Source organism: Apium graveolens, chromosome 7 (genome assembly GCF_009905375.1).
Source record: "Apium graveolens cultivar Ventura chromosome 7, ASM990537v1, whole genome shotgun sequence".
Lineage (NCBI taxonomy): Eukaryota > Viridiplantae > Streptophyta > Magnoliopsida > Apiales > Apiaceae > Apium > Apium graveolens.
In genome coordinates, this window is record NC_133653.1 from 108,938,952 (window position 1) to 108,963,291 (window position 24,340).

At 32.5% G+C, this 24,340-nt stretch overlaps 1 protein-coding gene across 1 annotated transcript; it reads right to left on the reverse strand.

Annotated features, from left to right (window-relative positions):
- Positions 1–13,156: 13,156 nt before the first annotated feature.
- Positions 13,157–15,888, reverse strand: LOC141673952 (uncharacterized). Its single transcript, XM_074480679.1, has 6 exons — positions 15,843–15,888; positions 15,445–15,744; positions 14,937–15,189; positions 14,261–14,851; positions 13,836–14,143; positions 13,157–13,731 (listed from the first exon to the last, which is right to left on the reverse strand). Exons 1-6 carry the CDS (start codon positions 15,886–15,888, stop codon positions 13,157–13,159), a joined length of 2,073 nt encoding a protein of 690 aa, XP_074336780.1.
- Positions 15,889–24,340: the final 8,452 nt, after the last annotated feature.

The window sequence follows — 24,340 nt, forward strand, 5'->3', positions numbered from 1 at the left end:
TTCGATCTATCGATTATACTAGTATCTCGTTTTATCCTGGGAAGCAGGTCGCTAAACACGGATGGTGCGGGGTGAAACTGCTTTAAGGAGACAGTTTTCTGGACTCGAGATTAAATCCAATCTCTGTTTGTTTTCTCAAACCCTTCTCCTAATTTAATTGTTAATTCTTATATGCTTATGTGATTTAAGAATTAGCAATGTTCTTATGAATTAGTTATATATTCAATATATATATAATAATGTCTTTATCGTACAAGATTGATAACAATCTTAAAGCAGTTTTCTTCAATTTTCATACTTTCTTGTGAGTAGACGCAAAAGTTAATTTGATTGTTTAAATTGGATTTATTTATGGGTATATGAGTGGCCATTATTTGCCTCATTAATTAAATTAAATTTAGTGCGTTAATTTATTTGATCACTTGTTGCCATGTGCTTGAAATTAATATAAATTTGATTTTAAGTGGTGCTTTGTTTAAGCATAACAGGTACGAGGCAAAAGTAAGCACAAAGTTGTTGGATAATTGGTTTCGTATAAGGCTATTGATGCTTTAATGGTTATTGATTTATGATCAACTTATATTCAAGTGGACATATTTGATGACATCTCTCTCGGGTTGATCATTATAAATTGGTAGATTAAACCCAAATTTATAATTCGTCCATGTTTTCGCTATTAATGGATAGCTTATTATGTTTTGTTAACATGGTGATTGATTTCTTAATTCTGAATTGATTTTGGAATTATTAGTACACTGATACAAGAATCGTATATGCTATAGTTTACATGCGTGTTTGTAAGTTCATAACATGATATTGCTATACAATTAAATGATATGGCTACATAAATGTGACCCTTCATGATGGAACTTGATTATTTGGTGATTAATTTTTTAATCATTGTTGAGTGATGATAAGGCATCAATTATTATTGTTTAATCTTTAATAATGGAGTTATATCACAAATTTGTAATACTGGATAGAATGCAGTAACATGTTTGTTGTTAAATAATGTGACGAGGTGGGCAGCTGAAGTGAACCAGATTTACAATTGCTCAGGATTCTCCACATTAAAAAACCTAATGGGCCTGGAGTACAGGTTATGGGTCGGCACATAAATTATATTTTTCTGGTTGGATTTTTCCTCCAGTTAAATAGTAATTTCACGTGTTGGTGTCGGTCTGCTGCGGCAGTGACACACGAGCCTATTATAGTGATCCATATGATACTTAATACGGCGAATATTGATCTCAGTAGTTACGCTGAACTTCGGAGAGAATCCGAAAAGTTGTTAACCCTGACGCATCAGTTGATCAAGGATCACTGAATGTGGGGTTATTGAAGATTTATATTCTTCCTTGGGCCTTTTATGGTTGTACCAGTAGGTGAGCCAGAAATGTAGGTTCGTGTGAACCATGTAAATATTTTAGAGAAATTCGGTAATTGAATTTTTAATGATAAGAACCACGGGAAGTTCTTTAAACATGATATTAAAATCTTATAGGTTTTAATGAATGACGTAAAACCTGCTCAGATGAGAGGTAGTGACACGATACGTGTTTACTGTCTGGTTTGATAGTAAAACATTTATCACTCGTACTCGTAGTCGAGTCAATATTGAAGCTAAATAGAGAGATGTGTGCTCTATAAACTCAAGGGCAAATCCAACTTAATACAGATAATTAAGATGGTAGTGAATAAATTTGATGATGAATAATCACCGGGCAAATTCTGTTTGCAATGTGAATATTCATGAGGTCGTTGCACCTTACTCGCATTAAATAAATGGAGTAGATGCAGGCTTGAGTTGCGCTCTGAGAGAGATGCAAAACGATTGTGATCAGCTCAGACTATCACTGAATTTGAGGATATTAGTTACGAAGGGCTAATCGTTCCTTAAACATGATACCACAGAAGGAAATAATTAAATTTCCTATTAGTTTTGGAATATTTTCTGACATTCTGTAAAATATTAAAATTGTGGGGTATCTAAAATAGAAAATTATTGAATTTTCTATGAATAGTGGAATGTAATGAAACATTCTTGAAAATAATTGAAATGTGGGGGTATCTCGAAACTTGATACCAATACCTCTGTTGGCAGCATGAGATCCAAAATCAATTGAGATATTTTGGATGGATACATAGACAATGGTTGAGTCTAATAATATCCGATATATGAATCTAATTTTTGAGATTCGTAAGAATACTATTACAGAGTTTAGGAATGCTTATGCGATAAGCTAGTAGATCCTAGTAGATCTGTAATTAAAAGTCATCTAAATGAACTTACGAGTTATTGGATGAATGTGAGGATGAACCTGCAGAGAGCAAAAGACTTGGATAATTGCTAGTCCTGAATGTCTTGATAATTTGCTTGAAGGTGAACTCGTAAATTTAATAGAAGCAATGCGTTTCTCGTATAATTTCTTGATAAGTGAATATATCAAGAGAAAATTTGACTATTACTGAGAGTCAATAAATCAAGATTTTCTAGCACGTGTACTAGAAAATGGATTGTGCATGTTCTCTCTATATCCTTTGTGGGGGAAAGGATGTTAAGAAATAGAGAGAGTGGTTCTGTTTGACAGAATCTTGTTTAAAAAATATATAGATCTTCTTACGAGATAGAAGCATTAGGACCCAAATGAATTTTTAAATTGGAAAAATATATCTGGGTCTGAAGGAAGTATAAGGTCAGACTGATACAAAAATATTACAGTCGAAAGTGATGACCTTATATAATTTATGAAATATTCTCGAGTTTTGAGAATAAGGTTCATTAAGATGATACTAAAATTATCGTATTGTGAAATTTAAAAGTGCATCAATGAACATTGAGATGGTCTTTTTAAATAGATATTTGGAGAAATATCTATTTACGTGAACCCGAGGGTTGCTCTAGATAAAGCAAGAGTAGAAAATCTGTATTTTCGGTGATCATGTTAAGTGAAACAACATTGACACGAAATAATGGCATATTAAATTTGATATTGCTATGATAATCAATGGCTTCAAATAAATGACATGGTTGCCATTTTGAGGACGCTCAAAAATTGGTTGTTATGTGAATAAGGATTGCTAGTTTAAGGACGCTTAAACTCGGTAATGATGCAAACTGAAATTGCTGGTTTTTGGGATGCTAAAAGCTGGTAATATCAATAACAAGTGAAGCCTTAAGTAATAACTAGTAAAGTTATTTCATAAATGTGAAATATGTCAATATGAGATGTCAAACTGATTCAAAATCAGAGAATTGACAAGTGTGCATGTGTTATTTACACATGATATGCAAGTCATAATTGATTGCATGTGAGTGATCTGATCATTACGAGAAGTAATGACAAGAGGATCATCTCTGAAAATCTTGATGAGATTGAAAAGTTTTATTTGAAGATTACAATCTTCGTGACTTTAAAAGTTTTAGATGATACATGTCACATGTTGGTGATGTGAATTTTGAAGAGATCAACGAAGCTAAAGTTGTCATAGCTGGAATGGATTTATATTTATCCAAGCGTAGATGAACAAGGATCTCTCAAGAAGGATTGCAAGTCTGTTGTACTTTTTAAAATTGTACAAAATTAGACATAGGCTACACAGTTGGTAAATTGGGTAGATGCACGAGTACAATAGAAATTGGTCACTTGGAAGTGATTGCAATGAGATTTAAGGTGTATGATATGTGCTCGTGAGCTTGGACTGTAATACGAAATATATCTAATTATACTATGTGAATATAGTATGTAAATTAGATATTTGACTTTAAGAACTTAAAAGTCATTCGAGAATACATTTCACACTTAGCAGTCGTGTCATGGAAATCCTAAACTTAGCTCGATTCATGATGGAATACGAGTCTGGTGCATAAATTAAATGCAGTTAAAAGGCTGAGTAGCCACTTTGTAAGGATATTCCTAAATGACAAGGAAAATGTGTCTTCAATATGCATATATCGTGTAATCAATATGCAAATTGGGAGATCACATTATTGTGTATGAAATGGTATGTCTCACATCTATGATGAGGACATAATACCATTAAACAACTATTCTCAACGAGAATTATCATGATTGACAATGTAAAGTCAAATGATAATGTTTGGATCCACTAACCAGATGGTTAAACTGAGCGAATTTGTTTAAGACAAGGGAATCTAGTTAGACCGAGAGATAGTTGTCAAATCATCGAGAGGAATGAGCCTTGCCTATTGCTTAACGGCGTCATGGTGGACACCCAACCTTGCTGACTGGAGATCCCAAGAACTTGGTTCAATGGGACAACTAAATCATGATGACCAAATCACTGTGGGGGTAACCCCTGGCCTATTTCTATGATGATGAAACAGTGAGACCCATAAGGTACGAGGTTAAGCTTTATGTTTTTAATGATCTTTGACGAATACAAGGATTTCAAGTTTGAATACATAATATTCGGTTGAGTAAACGCGGGTTACTCTATAAGATAAAGATCACCTATGTAAGAGAGAAGTATGGCCGCTTCAAAGGAGAATTGCGAGGCACAATTCTTTAGAAACTCTTGCAGAACCAGGATGATGTTCCAGGGCCAAAATGGACATAATCATGAGAACTGAATGAGTCAAGAAAGATATAGTGATGAGTATGTCATCGTTTACACAAACGGTCGAACAGTTCAAGGACATCGCGTCATACTGTCTACCAGTAAAGTCGATATACTTATTCGAGCGAAGGTTCAAGGAGCATTCTCTACCTATCGTATGCTATATCTGACCGCCGGAACTATCACCAAGTCAAGCTCCGCGTCTGTCTGTCTATGTGGTGTCTATGTGGTGCGTGCTACTGGACCATCAATCTCATTTGTGGGGGATTATTGGACAAACTTAGTATTTTAGACTAAGTTGTGAATCATTTTGAGACTCTATATGAGTGAGACACATTATGTGTTAGTGGTGTGTATTTATTGGAACGTATTCTTCTCTTCGAGAGGATTCCAACGCATATTAACACGCTCAAAATGAGTAAAAGGTGAATGAGAACTGATGTTCCAAAATTTTACCTTTTAATATGAAAAGTGGTTTTGTACCACATCGAGAGTAGCACAAACCTATTCCTTAGTTTTTCTTATAAATACCATGTACCACATCGAAAATAAAAACAAGTCCTTTCAAGCCTCTCTTTATAAATAGAGTCTTAGGGCACCAGTTTTATTAAGTCAAGGAAATAAGAGTCATCTCTTTCATTCTTGGCCTCTTTAGTCTTAAATTTTTTCAATATTCCGGTGATAGTTCTCGGGCTCAGTTCAAGTTCGCTGAGAGTATATTCGATCTATCGATTATACTAGTATCTCGTTTTATCCTGGGAAGCAGGTCGCTAAACACGGATGGTGCGGGGCGAAACTGCTTTAAGGAGACAGTTTTCTGGACTCGAGATTAAATCCAATCTCTGTTTGTTTTCTCAAACCCTTCTCCTAATTTAATTATTAATTCTTATATGCTTATGTGATTTAAGAATTAGCAATGTTCTTATGAATTACTTATATATTCAATATATATATATAATAATGTCTTTATCGTACAAGATTGATAACAAGTCATACAGTATGACCATCCAGTCATATATCCAAATATAGTTGCAATAAGTAAAAATAAATTTATCAGTTGTACGTGAGGTCTACTTATAATTATACGTAACACTAAATTGTACTTTGTATAAATTAAACATTCATTGTGCATACTCTTGTAATTTTGAAACTAAGAATACACTATTACGAACGTCGGACAAAATTCTCAATAAATAGGAAAAAAATAATAATTAATTATTAAACAATCAATGTGCATATAATATACTTGTACATTTAAAAGTTACAAAATGGTACCACAATAATGATAAATTACAATAAATAGTACAAAAAGAGATTGGTGATTATGAATTTTACGGTAAAATTTATTAAAGCAAGAATAAATGGTGTAATTAATGTTTACGTGTACATAGCTGTTTCAGTTGTAATTGGTAGGTAGTTAACATTAAAATTCATATCGATTACTAAAGTGAAGATAACAATGTCATTATAATTAATTTTATCAAATTACATGATCATCTAAACCCTACAATAGCTAATCCAATAGGTGAAAATATTATTATCAATTATTCATTCGAAATAATTATCAATTAAGGGTAACTACACAAAAGACAATTACGTATTTGATATTATAATTAGAAGTTTCAATTAACACTGACATTCAATAAATTTAAAAAAGGTCCCGCATAATAATAAAAAGTTTCAATTAACACTATAAAATGATTAAACAAAAATGACAGTAAATTTATCCGTTGTACATGAAGTCTACTTGTAATTATACACAATAAAAAAAGTTTATTTGTATTGATTAAACAATCAATGTGCATAAAATATATGTGTGAATTTGAAAATAACAAAATAGTAAAATAATAAGGATACATTACAGTAATTACTATAAAAAGAAAATTGTGATTATGAATTTCACAGTAAAATTTATTGAAGAAAGAATAAATGTTGTAATTAATGTTTACGTGTACATAGAGGTTTCTGATATAATTGGTAAGTAGTTAACATTAAAATTCATATCAATTTCAAAAATTAAGATAACAATGTCATTATAAGTAATCTTCAAAGTACATGATCATCTAAACCATTAAAATAGATAATTCAATAAGTGAATATATTAGTATCAATTACTCATTTCAGATATAACAATTACGGGTAACTATAGAAAAGACAATAATATAATTGATATTATAATTTGAAGCGTCAGTTAATATTAACATTGAATAAAATTTAAAAAGGTTTCGTACAATAATAAAATAAAGTCGTAAGAAACAAACTTCTATATAACAACAGCAATCATAAATTACAATAGAAAAGGACTGCATTTTGAGTTATTTAAAATAAGATAATAATATAGTACATTAAATAATATACAAACCACATTCTTATTATCAATTTTGCTGGTCACCGAATAATTGGACTGTTTCTTTTATTACTTATATCAGTGTGTAAGTAGTAGAGTATACATTAACGGTTCGTAAGTAGTTTACATTAAAATTGATATTCAAATTATACGCTCTATAGAATTAGGGTCTAACAATACATAATACAATAATTTAATTTGTAATTTACTTATAAGCTTCAATTCACACTAAGATGCCATAAATTAAAGAACTATTACACTGTATACTAAAATCATGTCCTAACATACAAACTTACATATATAAGTAGCACCGAAGAATTAGAATGTGGACAATGACCACATTAATAAGAAAATGAAACGCTACACTAATATGCTTAGGAAAAACGTTGTTTTACGCAATTTTAGTGCGTAACTAACAGAGTATACATTAAGTGAACAAATTAATGTTTAGGTTTGGAGATCAATTTGAAAACGGTCCGTAAGTAGTTTTCCGGAAAATTTTGATGTCAAAAACCAATTTATAGGTAACAATTTAAATGTAAATTATCTTAGAAAGTATTGATCATCAACTTTACAGTAAGTCATACAGTATGACCATCCAGTCACATATCCAAATAGAGTTGCAATAAGTAAAAATAAATTTATCAGTTGTACATGAGGTCTACTTATAATTATACATAATACTAAATTGTACTTTGTATAAATTAAACATTCATTGTGCATACATTATACTTGTAATTTTGAAATTAAGAATACACTATTACGAACGTCGGACAAAATTCTCAATAAATAGGAAAAAAATAATAATTAATTATTAAACAATCAATGTGCATATAATATACTTGTACATTTAAAAGTTACAAAATGGTACCACAATAATGATAAATTACAATAAATAGTACAAAAAGAGATTTGTGATTATGAATTTTACGGTAAAATTTATTGAAGCAAGAATAAATGGTGTAATTAATGTTTACGTGTACATAGCTGTTTCAGTTGTAATTGGTAGGTAGTTAACATTAAAATTCATATCGATTACTAAAGTGAAGATAACAATGTCATTATAATTAATTTTATCAAATTACATGATCATCTAAACCCTACAATAGCTAATCAAATAGGTGAAAATATTTTTATCAATTATTCATTCAAAATAATTATCAATTAAGGGTAACTACATAAAAGACAATTACGTATTTGATATTATAATTAGAAGTTTCAATTAACACTAACATTCAATAAATTTAAAAAAGGTCCCGCATAATAATAAAAAGTTTCAATTAACACTAAAAAATGATTAAACAAAAATGACAGTAAATTTATCCGTTGTACATGAAGTATACTTGTAATTATACACAATAAAAAAAGGTTATTTGTATTGATTAAACAATCAATGTGCATAAAATATATGTGTGAATTTGAAAATAACAAAATAGTAAAACAATAAGGATACATTACAGTAATTACTACAAAAAGAAAATTGTGATTATGAATTTTACAGTAAAATTTATTGAAGAAAGAATAAATGTTGTAATTAATGTTTACGTGTACATAGAGGTTTCTGATATAATTGGTAAGTAGTTAACATTAAAATTCATATCAATTTCAAAAATTAAGATAACAATGTCATTATAAGTAATCTTCAAAGTAAATGATCATCTAAACCCTTAAAATAGATAATCCAATAAGTGAATATATTAGTATCAATTATTCATTTCAGATAATTAAAAATTACGGGTAACTATAGAAAAGACAATAATATAATTGATATTATAATTTGAAGCGTCAGTTAATATTAATATTGAATAAAAATTAAAAAGGTTCCGTACAATAATAAAATAAAGTCGTAAGAAACAAACTTCTATATAACAGCAGCACTCATAAGTTACAATAGAAAATGACTGCATTTTGAGTTATTTAAATTTAAAATAAGATAATAATATAGTACATTAAATAATATACAAACCACATTCTTATTATCAATTTTGCTGTAACAGTAAGTCACCGAATAATTGGACTGTTTCTTTTATTACTTATATCAGTGTATAAGTAGTAGAGTATACATTAACGGTTCGTAAGTTGTTTACATTAAAATTGATATTCAAATTATACGCTCTATAGAATTAGGGTCTAACAATACATAATACAATAATTTAATTTGTAAGTTACTTATAAGCTTCAATTCACACTAAGATGCCATAAATTAAAGAACTATTACACGGTATACTAAAATCATGTCCTAACATACAAACTTACATATATAAGTAGCACCGAAGAATTAGATTGTGCACAATGACCACATTAAAAAGAAAATGAAATGCTATAGTAATATGCTTAGACAAAACGTTGTTTTACGCAATTTTAGTATTTAACTAACAGAGTATACATTAAGTGAACAAATTAATGTTTAGGTTGGGAGATCAATTTGGAAACGGTCCGTAAGTAGTTTTCCGGAAAAATTTGATGTCAAATACCAATTTATAGGTAACAATTTAAATGTAAGTTATCTTAGAAATTATTGATCCTCAACTTTACAGTAAGTCATACAGTATGACCATCCGGTCGCATATCCAAATATAGTTGCAATAAATAAAAATAAATTTATCAGTTGTACATGAGGTCTACTTATAATTATACGTAATACTAAATTGTACTTTGTATAAATTAAACATTCATTGTGCATACATTGTACTTGTAATTTTGAAACTAAGAATACACTATTACGAACGTCGGAGAAAATTCTCAATAAATAGGAAAAAAAATTAATTAATTATTAAACAATCAATGTGCATATAATATACTTGTACATTTAAAAGTTACAAAATGGTACCACAATAATGATAAATTACAATAAATAGTACAAAAAGAGATTGGTGATTATGAATTTTACGGTAAAATTTATTGAAGCAAGAATAAATGGTGTAATTAATTTTTACGTGTATATAGCTGTTTCAGTTGTAATTGGTAGGTAGTTAATATTAAAATTCATATTGATTACTAAAGTGAAGATAACAATGTCATTATAATTAATCTTCAAATTACATGATCATCTAAACCCTACAATAGCTAATCCAATAGGTGAAAATATTTTTATCAATTATTCATTCGAAATAATTATAAATTAAGGGTAGCTACACAAAAGACAATAACGTATTTGATATTATAATTAGAAGTTTCAATTAACACTAACATTCAATAAATTTTAAAAAGGTCTCGCATAATAATAAATTAATGTCGTAAGAAGCAAACTTCTATATATCAGCAGCAATCATAAGTTACAACATAGTAAATGACCGCATAAATCAAATATTTAAAACCTACAATAGGATGCGTAAAAAATACGTTGTAATTAGGCATTTCAGTATATAAGTAATATAATATAAAGTAACTGATGTCATTAAAATTTAGGTTATACAGCATCTGGATGATAATGTATAAGGCACTTCTACAATCATATGAATGATTATACAGTAACATACTTCTTGTAAATTACTTTGATAGACTTATTGTGAAATCTAACAAAATATTCAATAATCACCTAAAATTGCTGTTTAATTAGAAGTTTTGAAATCTTCATTACCAAATATTTCAATGGCACTGAACATTACTACATAGCACTAAATTTATAGAAACTAAATGTTCGCTTAACAGGAATAAATTATTACATTAGCTGCCAAATGGTTTCGAAATATATATGACTTCCCAGAATGTTGTACGTGGTGAACCACATCTAATTGACAGACTCAAAATTCATTCATTCCCCAAATATCAGGAATAAATTATAATGTTAATACATAATTATTTAATGATATTATTTTCAAAGCTAACATTACATTGTGCTCATCACCTGTTGCGAAGATCGTTAACACGCGGTATATTGGGATTCACCATAATTTTGGTACAAACAGTGTCTGACAATGTGGTTTCCCCGGTGTATATGTCCTTCACCATTTTGCAACCACATATAATAAGCACCTTAACATCATACCTTCAATTTTTTTCCCACAAATTATGAAATTTGGTAGCAAACATCACAGTCTTATAAGGTGGATCAATAACACAAAGAAAAAAAATTTAAATTATACAAACTTAATCAGAATCAGTAATGACAATGTCGACATATGTATGAATAATATTATTACGGTGTGTAAGAGATCGAATACCCTGCCGAATCTTAAGGATACCAACAACATCTACAACAAATAATCATAAATGAAATCATCATTGTAGAAACTTTTCCAGTCAACAGATGCATTACTTGATATTCATCTTACCAATACAATGAGTATCCTGAAATAGAGCTTCACGAACATTTCCAAGATAGAAAAAAGAGAATATATCAGGAACTTTACCAAACAGCATTCTGGGCAGCGGGTTGACAACAGTGGAGTCATTAAAGTGAATGTGTGTTTCACTTTGGAAACATTTATACTTCGCACTGTATGGTTTAACTATGAAATTCCTAATCTCATATTGTTCACCATCAACTAAAACATTAGCAAAAATAGCTCCTAATTTGGGAGGAATCCAAACATGCATACGGTCATGCTAAAAAAGGACAAATGAAGCTAAGTTAGAGAGTAGAAATGATTATAAAAGAACTTATCACTTTTATGTTACAATCACAGAAGCTTACATTCTCATCTGCAACAATTACATTCAAGCCGACTTGACTTCTTTCATTGGAAGGATAATCACCCCATTTTCTGCAGATTTGAACCTTCATTTTCCAATTCAACTTTTCCATGGGCTGAAGGTCCTTAATTTTTTGATAAATGAAAGAGCTCATTCTTTACTTTCACCTTCAAGATGGAGAAATGGGTTTGTAATAGAGAGAAAGAGGTAATTTAAGCTTCTGACTGGCCAGCTGTTGAGGCTCAGAGGGTGGTTAATTAAAAAATATTATTTTTTTTAAAAATAATGTTTGATAAATATTTTATAAGTTACAGGTTAAATTATTCACTGTTGGCTGTTTATGGGCTTTGACCCAGGCTCATGATAAAAAATATGTAGTTTGAAATAGAAAATATAAATTTACAATCCAAGTTAACAAAATTGATGTAATCACAACACCGTAAACAATATAAATTTGAGTTAATTACTTAAAAGAAAATTGTCTTACAAATTTGTATACATGAAAACAGAAATTTTTAAAGCCACGTTAGGTTATACAGGCAAGTTATAAAAAATCTCTTTGTACACTACGTTCCTTGTAATATTGGTAGGATTGTCGTTCTTCGAATCAATGAAAATCTTCAAACCCTCAGGTGAAGTCACTCGACTAAGAGCAACATAGAGTTGGCCATGAGTAAAAACTGGATTCGACAAGTACAATCCAACAGTTTGAAAAGACTGGCCTTGTGACTTGTTAATAGTCATTGAATAGCAGACTTGGAGAGGCATTTGCTTGCGAATTAATTTGAAAGGCAACTTTGTATCGGTAGGAGAGAGCTCCATCCTAGGAATAAAGTGCTTCGTACCAACAAATGCACCGCTTATTACTTGACATTCCACACATTGTTTCAAACAGCGAGTAATCATCATCCGAGTGCCATTACAAAGACCAAGTGTCTGATTTAAGTTACGCATTAACATAACCACAACACCTTCTTTCAACTTCAGATCATGAGGTGGGAGCCCAGGAATGCTAATAGAGTTCAAATACTCCGGAGGAAATGCAAAACTGAGTTCCGTAGCTGTGCCACCAAAATCTTCGGCTCTATCAACGCTATAATAAGTAAATAGATCGCCAGGTATTGTTTCAACAATGACAGAATTAAGATGACCAACCACTTGATTGGTGGGTGTTAATATTGCTCTTTCACTTAAATAATTAGGTGAGCGGTATTGCGATAAAAAATTAGGATAGGTCCATTGGATCATATTCTCAACAGAATTCTTAACTTCAGGGTCACAAAAATCAGGTGGAATTTCAATATCATCTTCTTCATAATGCACAACAGGGTCTTGTATGGGTTGGATCTGACCATTACCAGTTTTCAGTAACCATTCGGCAAATTTTTTAATGCTTTCAACCTTACCTGGATTTTGTGCTTGTTTGAGCCTCATATTTTGATGTAGTAGCAATATCTTGGAGTTCAACCACAGACGGGACCGAGTGATAGAGGCAGAAACAACATCGCCACGTGAACCAAGGTTTATTACGGGGAGAATCTGTCAAAAATCACCCCCCAGAACAACTGTAATTCCTCCAAATGGCATACTATATCATTTAGGATCAACAGATTTCATGATATCTCGTAGAGATCGATCCAAACATTCGAAAGCGTAACGATGTTGCATCGGAGCTTCGTCCCATATGATGAGAGAGGTATGCTTAATCAGCTCAGCTATGTCTGAATCGTGACTAATACCACATGAAGAACAATCATCAAGCACAATAGGTATCTTGAATCGCGAATGTGCTGTTCTTCCACCTGGCATCAGTGTAGCTGCAATGCCAGATGAAGCTACTGGTAAAGCAATTAATCCAAGTGACCTTAACTTATAAATTATTATTTTCCAAACAAACGTCTTCCCACAACCACCACTCCCATAAACAAAAAAAACACCTCCTGTGTTGGTTTGAACTGAATGGACAACATCTTTGAAAATTTGAAGTTGCTCAGTGTTGCAGTGCTGGAAAAGATTCTTAAAATTGGAATCCATCTCATCAAGGTTATAACTCATCTCTTCAATCACCAAATTATTTTTCCCAGACTGTAAATATGTAGATGGAGGTTGTGGCAGTTGCCTGAATTGTTTCAATGACTTGCCTACGGACTTAAGCAACTTATCAATCTCTGCAAAATTTACAAAAAGAAAACTTATATTAAATGTATGTACAACCAAATAAATCTATATAAGGAATGCATTGCATTTTCAAATGGCATAAGGCCCACATTACCTGCAAGAGCAAAAAATTGGAGTTGCTTGTTTGAATACACATTGTTGGGATCAATTGTTGACTCATTCCTTTTAAGCAAAATGTCATCAATCATGTGTTTCCAGTGGTCATCCCAAAGTTTCCTCATGTCGGTTACTTGACAATTGACAATAATGTGTACAAATAGTTGCTGAATCTGCGCAGGAAAGCTACTTACGACACACTCTTTCATAACAGCATGCCATTCATTATCATCGTCTAGCAATCCTAAACTCTTGCAAGCATCCTTAAAGGTTGAATAATGAACACCATTCACAGTTTGTAAAGACCTGAAAGAAGTACAACCATAAATGTTTAAAAGCAGCAAACGCAGGTACCATAATTCCCCACTACTGTGATGCGTATAGAGTAGGCGTCCAATTTGTTTGCCTTTTTTTCGAACACACCATTTCCTGTCAGTTTCGTTCCACACATAATACTGGGGAATTTGGTCATATGTATATTTCCTCGCATTAACATCACTTTCATTGAGCAGAAAAAATGCCTCCAACTGACTATGTTTGTATTGCTCGCGACGAACTACTTTTTCAAGTGATTCACTCTCAGTAAAAGTACAACTCCTCTCTCCTGGCAAATGGAACGACAAACGAAGCACAGAAATAGAGCGATAATGTATAGGATAACCAAAAATGTGATAGGCTGCCTCTGATGCACAAATATACCTACCATCAAAATATGCATTAATTTCGTCAACTACTTTATCATTTCCATCATCCAGGCCTCCATTATTGGTAGAAATTTCAATTGTGGCACGATCATGACCCTTAAGGCAGTATTTGAAAAGATATTTTAAGCTACGTGCATGACAACATATCTCTACATTCATGTGACATTGATATTTGACCAAAAGATCCCTATTATATGGAACCACAGACTGATTGTCAAGTTCACATTTACCTTTCATGACAGTAATGCCGGTATTACGATGTCGGTAAATTGGAAAACCAGATTGATCAAAATATGTTTGGTTGAAATACCTACAAATGTATATGTAAGTTTCATAAAACAGACAATTTGATGACAGTATCTTGTTCATAAGTTAGAAATTTAAAGAACTCTTACTTTTTAGGAAAATGCTTTGTACACCGGCAACTGCTCATACATGGAGATTTGGGATTTTGGAGACCACAAGGACCATGAATCATCAATGATTTTACCGCATCATAACCAACTGGATCGGTCAGAGGATCAGGTATCTCAGCACTCACAAATTTGTCAACGTTAGAGGCAAGATTTCTCTTCGACTCCCTATCAAGCCATATTAACATATGAACATGAGGTAGTCCTCGCTTCTGAAATTCCACAACGTACATAACTACACCATAAAAAATAATCAAAGAAATTAATTTATTAATTTAGGTCATTTAATTACATTCACATAAAAATCTTGAAACAAATCAGAAGTTTTTACCACCAATGCACGTCCCAAAATAGTTCTTCTTCTTTATGTCATCTAACAATTATTCGAGCTTGAGATGAAAAACACGGGCAATAATATCCGGAGAATCTCGGGGAGAGCAACCAGGAAGTAATTTCATCATTTCCAGGATTTCGTCCCATAGTGGGTTACATGTCATTGTGAGAAATACATCAGGGTGTCCTACAACACGACATACGGCAAGAGCATCTTGAAAGTTCTGCTGCATATATCTTTTAGAGCCCAGAAAATTAGCAGGTAATATAAAGCCTTTACCCACATTCGTTGTATCATTTACACCGTTAACCATTTTCTTAGCAAGTGAATTATACATATCACTTCTAAGATTTGTTTGATGTGTACGCAACCACCACAATCTAGCTTGTTCAACACATGAAAATGCATCAACAACGTATTGTTGATAAAGACGTCCTGCTAGACGAATGTGAAGACCTACATAATTTAAAGATTCAAATATCAGTTAACATTTTCAATCAGAAATTTTGAGAATGAAATTGTTCTGCACATAAAATAAAATTGTTAAAAAAAACCTTCATTACTCCGAACTTGTAACTTGTATGCATAAAATTCCTTCATTGTTATTCTTTTACATTTTTTTTGTCTGTGTTTCTGAATGTACATATGGGATTTGGTCATGATAGTTGTCTTTGCCTAAAGGAAACAGAAGTGGATATTGCAATGCCATGAGAGATGGGTGAATGCTACGGATACGTTCAAGACGCTTGGATGTCTTCTCAATTATAATATCACGTGTATCATTAGTTCCCTGCTTGTCCACAACAATATCTTCACCATCAATATTGGGCTGCTTCTCAACAATAATATCCCTTTCACCAACTGTAGTTTCAATATCACCAACCATTACACATGCTACTTCATCCGATGGGCCAATTAGATTCTCATGACCACTTTCTGAGCGAGAAACCTTTAATTTGATTTTCAAATCTCTTATCGGTTGTTCTTTGAAGCGGTCCCTGGCATAACGAAATTTTTTAACCAATTGGTTACTCTCATCCAACATTTGAACCAGGCCTTCAACAATTTCTGAGTCAACCAATTCCCCACTGTCTACTTTCACCCATTTTATTCGATTGTCCACTTCGTGCTCAGTATCATACACATATAACTGACAGAATTTGGGATCATCACCTTCATTAGGGATGAGGGTTCCAAAAACATGGTGGTTCTGTCTATTTAGACGATAAACATAAGGCGCCCTACCACAATTAATCGTGTGATCAACTTTGCCTCCCATGGAAGTAAAAGCAAACATGGCATTATAAAGACGAATGCATCTCATAAAATGATTTTTCTTCTTCGGATCAGTATAAAGATGCATCAGATATGGCGGGGTGGTTGGTGTGCGTGGAAGTTTTATCTGACCATCCAAACAACAAAAACTGAACTTCGGAACACCTTTCTTAACATTTTTATTGGTCCTCTCCTCCTTCCACATGACAGCCTTACATTTACGACAAAATTCGGTCAGAGACCCTAACGATACATAACCCTCAGGCACGGTAAACAAAAAAAGGAAGTCATTAACATGTAAGATACATGAAAGAGTCATCAATTTCGGGAACAATACCTGAACGTGCTGCTTCCTGACCATTTTCCAGGATTTCTTCTTCAACACAAGCAGGGTCGTGATCTGTAAAAAAAGATCTCGGGTTATTATTCATGTATTAAGTGTATATCATTTTCTATATTTCAGTTTCATTACCATCATCATGGAAGAAATCAGAATAATCTCCTTCGAACTCGGCTACAGTTGAATGCTCTGCAAACATATACAAAACTATGCAAATCGAACTTTGTTAGACATAGTTCGGTCCATGATGAGCTATGCAAATCTTCCAGTATTCCTATGAGGTGATGCATTGGAAACCTCAGCATATTTAATGAATAAGGTGATTTCCAAAATCTGTTCCTCAAACTTCGTATGAGATATGAAAAGAAAGGAAACCGAGTCCTAAACACGTTAAGATTTGGGGATGTCCAGCTTATGTCAAGAAAGTTGACCCAGATAAGCTGGAATATCGATCCGGAAAATGTAGTTTTGTGGGATATCCTAAAGAGACTTTAGGGTATTACTTTTGCACCGATCATCGGGTGTTTGTCTCCAGACATGCTACCTTCTTGGAAAAGGAGTTTATCCTTGAAGGAAACAGTGGGAGCAAAATTGAACTTGATGAAGTTCAAGAAGCACAAACTACTACAGATCGAGTGGAAACACCTATTCTGACTGAACAACCTTTTGTGGAACAGCCCATTCATAGATCAGGGAGAGTGTCTCGCCAACCTGAGAGGTATTATGGCCTTGTCATTAAGAATGACAATGAGTTGTCGATCATTGATGATGACGACCCTATGACCTATAATGAGGCTATGAGTAGTGTTGACTCAGAGAAATGGCATAGTGCCATGAAATCCAGAATGGAATCTATGTATACAGTATACGAAAGAATGATTGGAGCAGATGGCCAGGTGGAGACCTATAAGGCCAGGCTTGTGGCAAAAGGATTCAAACAAAGGCAATGGATTGACTTTGATGAAACTTTTTACCTGTAGCCCTGTTAAAATCAGTTCGGATTTTGCTTGCGATTGCTGCTTACTATGACTATGAGATCTGGCAATTAGCCGGATGGTTTTCTTTCCAAGAGAAATGAAAACCTAGTGTGTAAGCTACTGCGAACCATATGTGGTTTAAAGCAAGCTTCTCGAAAGATGGAACATTCGTTTTGATGAGACAATCAAAGAGTTTTATTTTATCAAAAACGTAGATGAACCATGCGTCTACAAAAGGGTTAGTGGGAGCGCGGTAACATTTCTTATATTGTATTGAATTAGAGTTGACACACATAACAACATAGCAGACCCACTCACAAAGCTACTTTATGAAAGTCACTTTGATCGTCATAATGACAGGATGGGTATTAGATACCAGAGTGATTGGCTTTAGTACAAGTGGGAGATTGAAAGGAATATGTCCTAAGTCCAATCATGTATGAGGATTTAGGAATAACTTTTATGTAATCTGTTTTGATTTCATTGATATTAATAAAAGACTTGTTTTGTTTTTATTACGGGCTTTATCTATTTAAGTGTTTAAATAAGATATACCATAGTTTAGAGTAAAGCTTTTTATGGATTATGATGAGATCATAATAGTGAGACCTAAAAAGATGATAACTCTAAACTTAAATAGTTCCTGGTCATAGGATTACTAACTGGTAATTAATAATCCGCAAAGATCGGTACATACTATGCTTGCTTCATTATGAAGGATGTCTGTTCTCATAGACATTTGTGTGGTGACACTATAGCTAGTATGTAGGTGCTTATTATAGAATAAGTTCACTGAACATGACTCGCCCAGCTGAACAACTGATGGAGTTCACTCACGTGTCAGCATTTGTTCGCTTAGTGATAGTTGTACAAGTATCCTTAGACTTGAGGTCATCATAGTCATCTTGTGTACACTGAACTATGCTTTGGTTTAGTTCTTAGTCTCCAGGGACAATTATTAGGGCTCTTCTGGGTATAGGAATTTGTACACGAAGATAGTGTATGATCAATAAAGGATCTACCCCTTCCAGTGAAGGAAGCGAATGTTCAAGGCTGATCCACTTATGCTAGTTCAGGAATCTCTGGCCAGAGTGAATGAAATTAGAAAGGAGTTTCTAATTTGCATAGAACTACGCATAGTAAATGGTAAGCAAGTGATTGAATTAGATAGGCTTGCCACGAGATCCATGCCTTGTATTTAATCGGGACATTGTAGGGTAGAAGGAGTTTATTGTACGGTAACTATTCACTGACAGGTTCTTGGTATTCTAAGCAGTGAATTCATATTATCCGGATAGTCGCGATATGTTGAGAAGCATCACTCACGATGTAGAATAAATGTGATTAATTAATTAATCATATTTAATAAATTAGAGAATTTATATAAATAATGATAAAATAGTTTTATTATTATTTATTTCTACTACCGGCTTAATATTGAACCTACAGGGTCACACCATAAAAAGAGAATGATTTTATGGTGGAGGAATTAATTAATAATGGCTAATAATTATTTATTTGTGAAATAAATAATTAATTGGCAAATTTAATAATTGATTAAATGAGATTTAATTGATTATAAATTAATTAAGAAAAGTTCTTAATATTATTAATTAAGGATTTAATTTTTTGGAAATTAAATCAAGAGAGAGAATTATTTCTAAAGTGTTTAGAAAAAGGATTAATAATTAAAAGGTGTTTAAATTATTAATGAGAATAATAAATGGGATAATAATAATAATATTTATGGGAAAAATTTCAGCTGAAAATTTTGCCTATAAATACACTATTATAGACCCTATTTTATTCTAACCCCTGAAACCCAAAAGTTTTAGAAAACCAAATTCTCTCCACCTCCTCCTCCTCCTAAAAGTCGTTTTCTTGGTGGATACCGGTGGAGTGCTTCACACTTGAGGAGCAACTGCTAAGGATCTCTGCTCGTTGTCTCCGAATTATTTTTAAAGGTTAGATTCGATCCCTCGAATTTTTATTCATGATTTATATGCTTTTATTTGGATTTTGTATGTGTAAAAGTGTTTTGCCACGCCCCGCTGCGTTTAAAAATCCAACAATAATGCCATAGACGGGACTGCTCTAACAGACGAATCAATCCTTCTACTTAAATTAGAAGAATTCACTGAAAAGGCTCCTTTCGAACAACCGCCTTTCCGAATTCGTTGGGATTGTAAGTTACATGAAGCTAAAAATTTAATTGAGCAGCATGACATGTGATGTTAGTAGCCTTATATTCAACCAAATGACAAAGCACAATACAACTAATTTATTGGTAAAATAGTGAATTCTAACTTAATTACCTTGATGATCATTAACAGGTTTCTGCTTATCTGAAAATCGGGAAAAAGGTTCTGTATATGCAGTAGGTGTCACCAATGGACTCTCAAACTGTCTGCACTCTTTTGTTGATGACTTAACAAAGGTACTGCCGTCACCTTATGATACAATGGTAGTTACAGGTTTACATATGCAAAGCATAATTTATTATTTAAATTGAAGAAATCTATCTTGAAAAATTGAAACGAATTCACACAGTGCATCATGGTCATAGGAAAAATAGCTTAAGTGAAGTGTAGATACCTTGTGGTTGAACAACAGTCCTGGTTGTATTTGAAATATCTGATAAAGGTTCTCTGAGGTTACATGGAGAAGCTGTGACAGAAGGATAAGAAGGGCTCCGAATATTGTTGTTGGAACCACTATTGGAGCAGGGAGTCCCATAGAAAACACCTAAACTTAATTCAGATTTATTAAAAATATTAGAAAATGTTTTTTAATAGCAAAATATTTTTGTAAAATTTATCCATGACAAAAGGTTACCATGTTTTTTGTAATTGCTGAAGTGTGTTACAGGAGACAGTGTAGCATCTACAATTTAAGAAACATTTCACTCGGTGATTTCTATTATAAACAATTGGAAAATCACAAGTTCAATAATAATTTGCGACAAAAATTAGCGTGTTACCGTAACTTTTTGAGCAAACCAAATCAACCTTCCTAAACTTCCGGGTGTGAGTACCTAATTGAAGTCCACAATATCAAATCTAATACATAAAACAAATGATAAAGTTAATTAGCACTAAGCTGAAAGAAAACATACAAACATCCGAGCGGAAAGATGTGAAATTGTCCAGTTTCAAGTGAGAGTATGTGGCCTGCAAAATGAAATCAGAGTGTAAGAAGCTCTTTCATGTGATAGTATGTGGTCTGCAAAATGGAACTCAAATACATCACAAGTAATTAAAAACCTTTTTCATTCTCGAACAGCTGAAGGGATGAATAAAGTACCAAAAGTAGAGGACGAATATGCTTGTACAACGCCTGAAGAGATAGATGAATAAATCACAAAAACCAGAGGAGGAAAAAATGAGATCTGGAAGGGGATTTGAATTTTGAATTCAGATTTGAATTGGTCCAACTTTCTTTGTTTTGTTTGGATTCTTTTGGTTATGGGAAGTAAAGGTTGTGACGGCACACTTTAGCTTGTACTTTTGGCAAGAAAGCATACTTTCCTTTTTCAATTGCAAATAGTATATGCTACTACTGTTCAAATCACGTGTGAGTGGTGCAAGTTGGTAATGGCAAACTTGGTAATAATGTTTGAAAATTTGGGGTAGGTAGTGTAAAAAGCCACATGTTTTGTGGATTCAGGATTTATAATATAGTAGATTTTACTGGTTTGCAAATGATTTTCGGTACGGAAATAATTACGGTAAAGGCTATTTATATTTACGGAAATATAGTATCCCGTTGGATCATTCCAGATTTAAAATAGTACGTTTATTTATAAAAACAGATCCAAACGGTTTCGGTTTTCGGGATAATCATCCAAATCTGTACAATTTATACTGCGGTCTTGGTTTCAGCGCCTGGTTATACGTATTACGAGGTGATAATTATAATAGTTTAATAAAAAGATCCTCTTTATCAAAAATACGAGTTTTATTGATTTACCGAAACGAATTTTGTATCGAAAAAATTGCGCCTGGACCCGCATAGGAGAAACCGTACATCGGATCGAAAAAGTCAAAACATGGAAAATGCTCGGAATATTGCAATTAGGTTAGGAAGGAGTTCTCGGAAGAGTTTCGGGTTATAAAAATGGGTGAAGTCGGCTGGTTCCCGATTATATAAAATAGTTTATAAATACTCGAAAAAAGAATTTATAAAATCCATAAATTTCCTATAAAATCATAAATCAACATAAAAATAATCAGGAAGATATGACAATTATCTATATTTTACTTTGGACAGATAAAAACTAAAATACTCAATTTATTTTATTTTTAAACATCCAAACACATATACCACTTAACAAATAATTCACAGGATAAATACTGAATATTACATAATATTTACTTATTAGCAAAAATAATTACACGATATATCCCAGATATTACAAATTTTCTTCCAAGTCTATCGCACAGACTCTCATTATACCTTTTAGCGTTACAACTTTCGCTTCTCAATACTCATTCTTTTCTGGTTCGTAAGCGTTACTATCCTCCGTTCATAGTATTATTCTGGCTATACTTTTACTCACCGGCATTCCATAACCTTTTAATAATTGCATCAATATTAGTATCACGATTGTGTTTCAATTCCGAAAATAACACATTTATACTATTCCTTTCCTAGCCACTTCTATCTTTGAAAGCTTGATCAATCATATAGGAGTAAAAGAATTTATTGAGAGATCACTATGATCATGAACACTTGTTACATTGCATAGTTAGTACAAAAGGGGGATAACCGTTAGTACTTGATAAGAAATTAAACAATATGTGTGATAGGTCACACAACACTATAGAAGGGGTTTGAATATAGTGTTTATACAATCAAATCGATTTATCAACACAAGTATATAACATTAATCAAGTATATTCAATATAATAAACTCTGTTACAATAGAACAGTTGTTCTCTCTCAGTGATGAACAATATCACTAAGAGCTGCTAGGTTACAATATATAATCTTTCTCGTGAATGATAACACATATAGTGTAAACCCTGAGCTGTGTTTATATAGTACACAGTTACAAGATATCTTCTAATTGATATATGGAATATAATTATGTCTCCTAAAATATATCAATCAGATATTATCTTCTACAAGTCTTCTAGTGTTCTAACTCTTTATGCATATCTTCTATTGATTTAATCACGATCATTTCCTGTAAATTAACTATTTTCCTTATCTGAAGTATCCGCACTTAAGTCATGATATAAATCCTGACGACCTTAAGTTCTAATATAAGTTCTGACTCCAGTAAGTTCTGATTTCTAGTAAGTCCTGATATTAAGTTCTGAAACTAAACACAACAGATTAGACATGACATCTCAAATATATCTAACAATCTCCCCCAACTTGTAAATTATGAAAAATATACAAGTTAATAGATTTGATGTTGTCAAAAACACTTAAGTACAAATGCAATGAGAGTTTAATTAGACAACTAACTACAACTTACAGTCCTTGTAGCTTTTACCAATCTTACTGAGTCAATCTGAATCCAAAGTGATTCTTGACAAAGTTTGATATCAGCTTTTCTTCTGCATTCCTCAAGACTTGAGCTAGTGTAGCTTTGACTTGCTTCAATTCTTCACCCTGAATTCCAATCTGGTAGATTGCAGTCCTAAGTGCTGAGATATGATTTCTTTTTAAACCATCACCAAGTCTGATTACTCTTGGATGGGATGAATCTTCATTATAGCACATACATTTCTCTTTCAGAATGACTTCAAGTTTAGCAGAATCCTTCTTCATTGGAATTTGACTTCCAACATCTTCAACTATATTTGGAATGAATTCTGTAACCCTTAATCCATAAATTCTTGCTTTATCCCTTATGGTCTTCATGATGAAATTTGACCATCTCCTAGTAATCTCAGACTTTATCTCCAAAAGATAATCAAAGAATTGAAGTTCTTTCAGAGATTTATTCAGCACATCTGATTCTGACATTCTATATGTTCTTCCATCTTCAAGAAACAGAATCAGTTTTTCTTTGACATTACTTTTTTCCTGAGCATCCAGTACCACTTGAATAGATATAACCTTATCAAGGTATTTCTGTGTAACTTCTTCAAGAGGTTTGTCAGTAAGTAAGAATGGATCTCTAGTATGTACTTCAACTCATGTATTGATCTTGGCTTCTTCAGAACCTAATCTAGCTCTATCTCTTGCTTCTCTGGCTTTCCATCCAACAGTCATGAAATCAGATAGCAGCTGGCTTTTCTTAGGATCTGATGGATTAACATTCTTTCATAGGAGTTTTCTCTTATCAGTAACGGTCAATTTGTTCAAATCAACTTGAGCACTGTCAGAGGTTAATGTCTTGATGAGTTGATCAGAATTTGTTGTTTCTTCTGTAGTTTGCTGTTATTCACTCTGAACAACTTAAGCTTTGTTAGAGGTTGTCTTAGATTCTTCAGTTATCTTCCTT

Coding starts and splice junctions, on each gene's coding strand:
- LOC141673952 (XM_074480679.1), bottom strand. CDS start 15,888: ATGAAGGAATTTTATGCATACAAGTTACAAGTTCGGAGTAATGAAG. Junction 15,745..15,842: donor ACAAGTTCGGAGTAATGAAG/GTTTTTTTTAAC, acceptor TAAATTATGTAG/GTCTTCACATTCGTCTAGCA. Junction 14,144..14,260: donor AACGAAACTGACAGGAAATG/GTGTGTTCGAAA, acceptor TACTTCTTTCAG/GTCTTTACAAACTGTGAATG.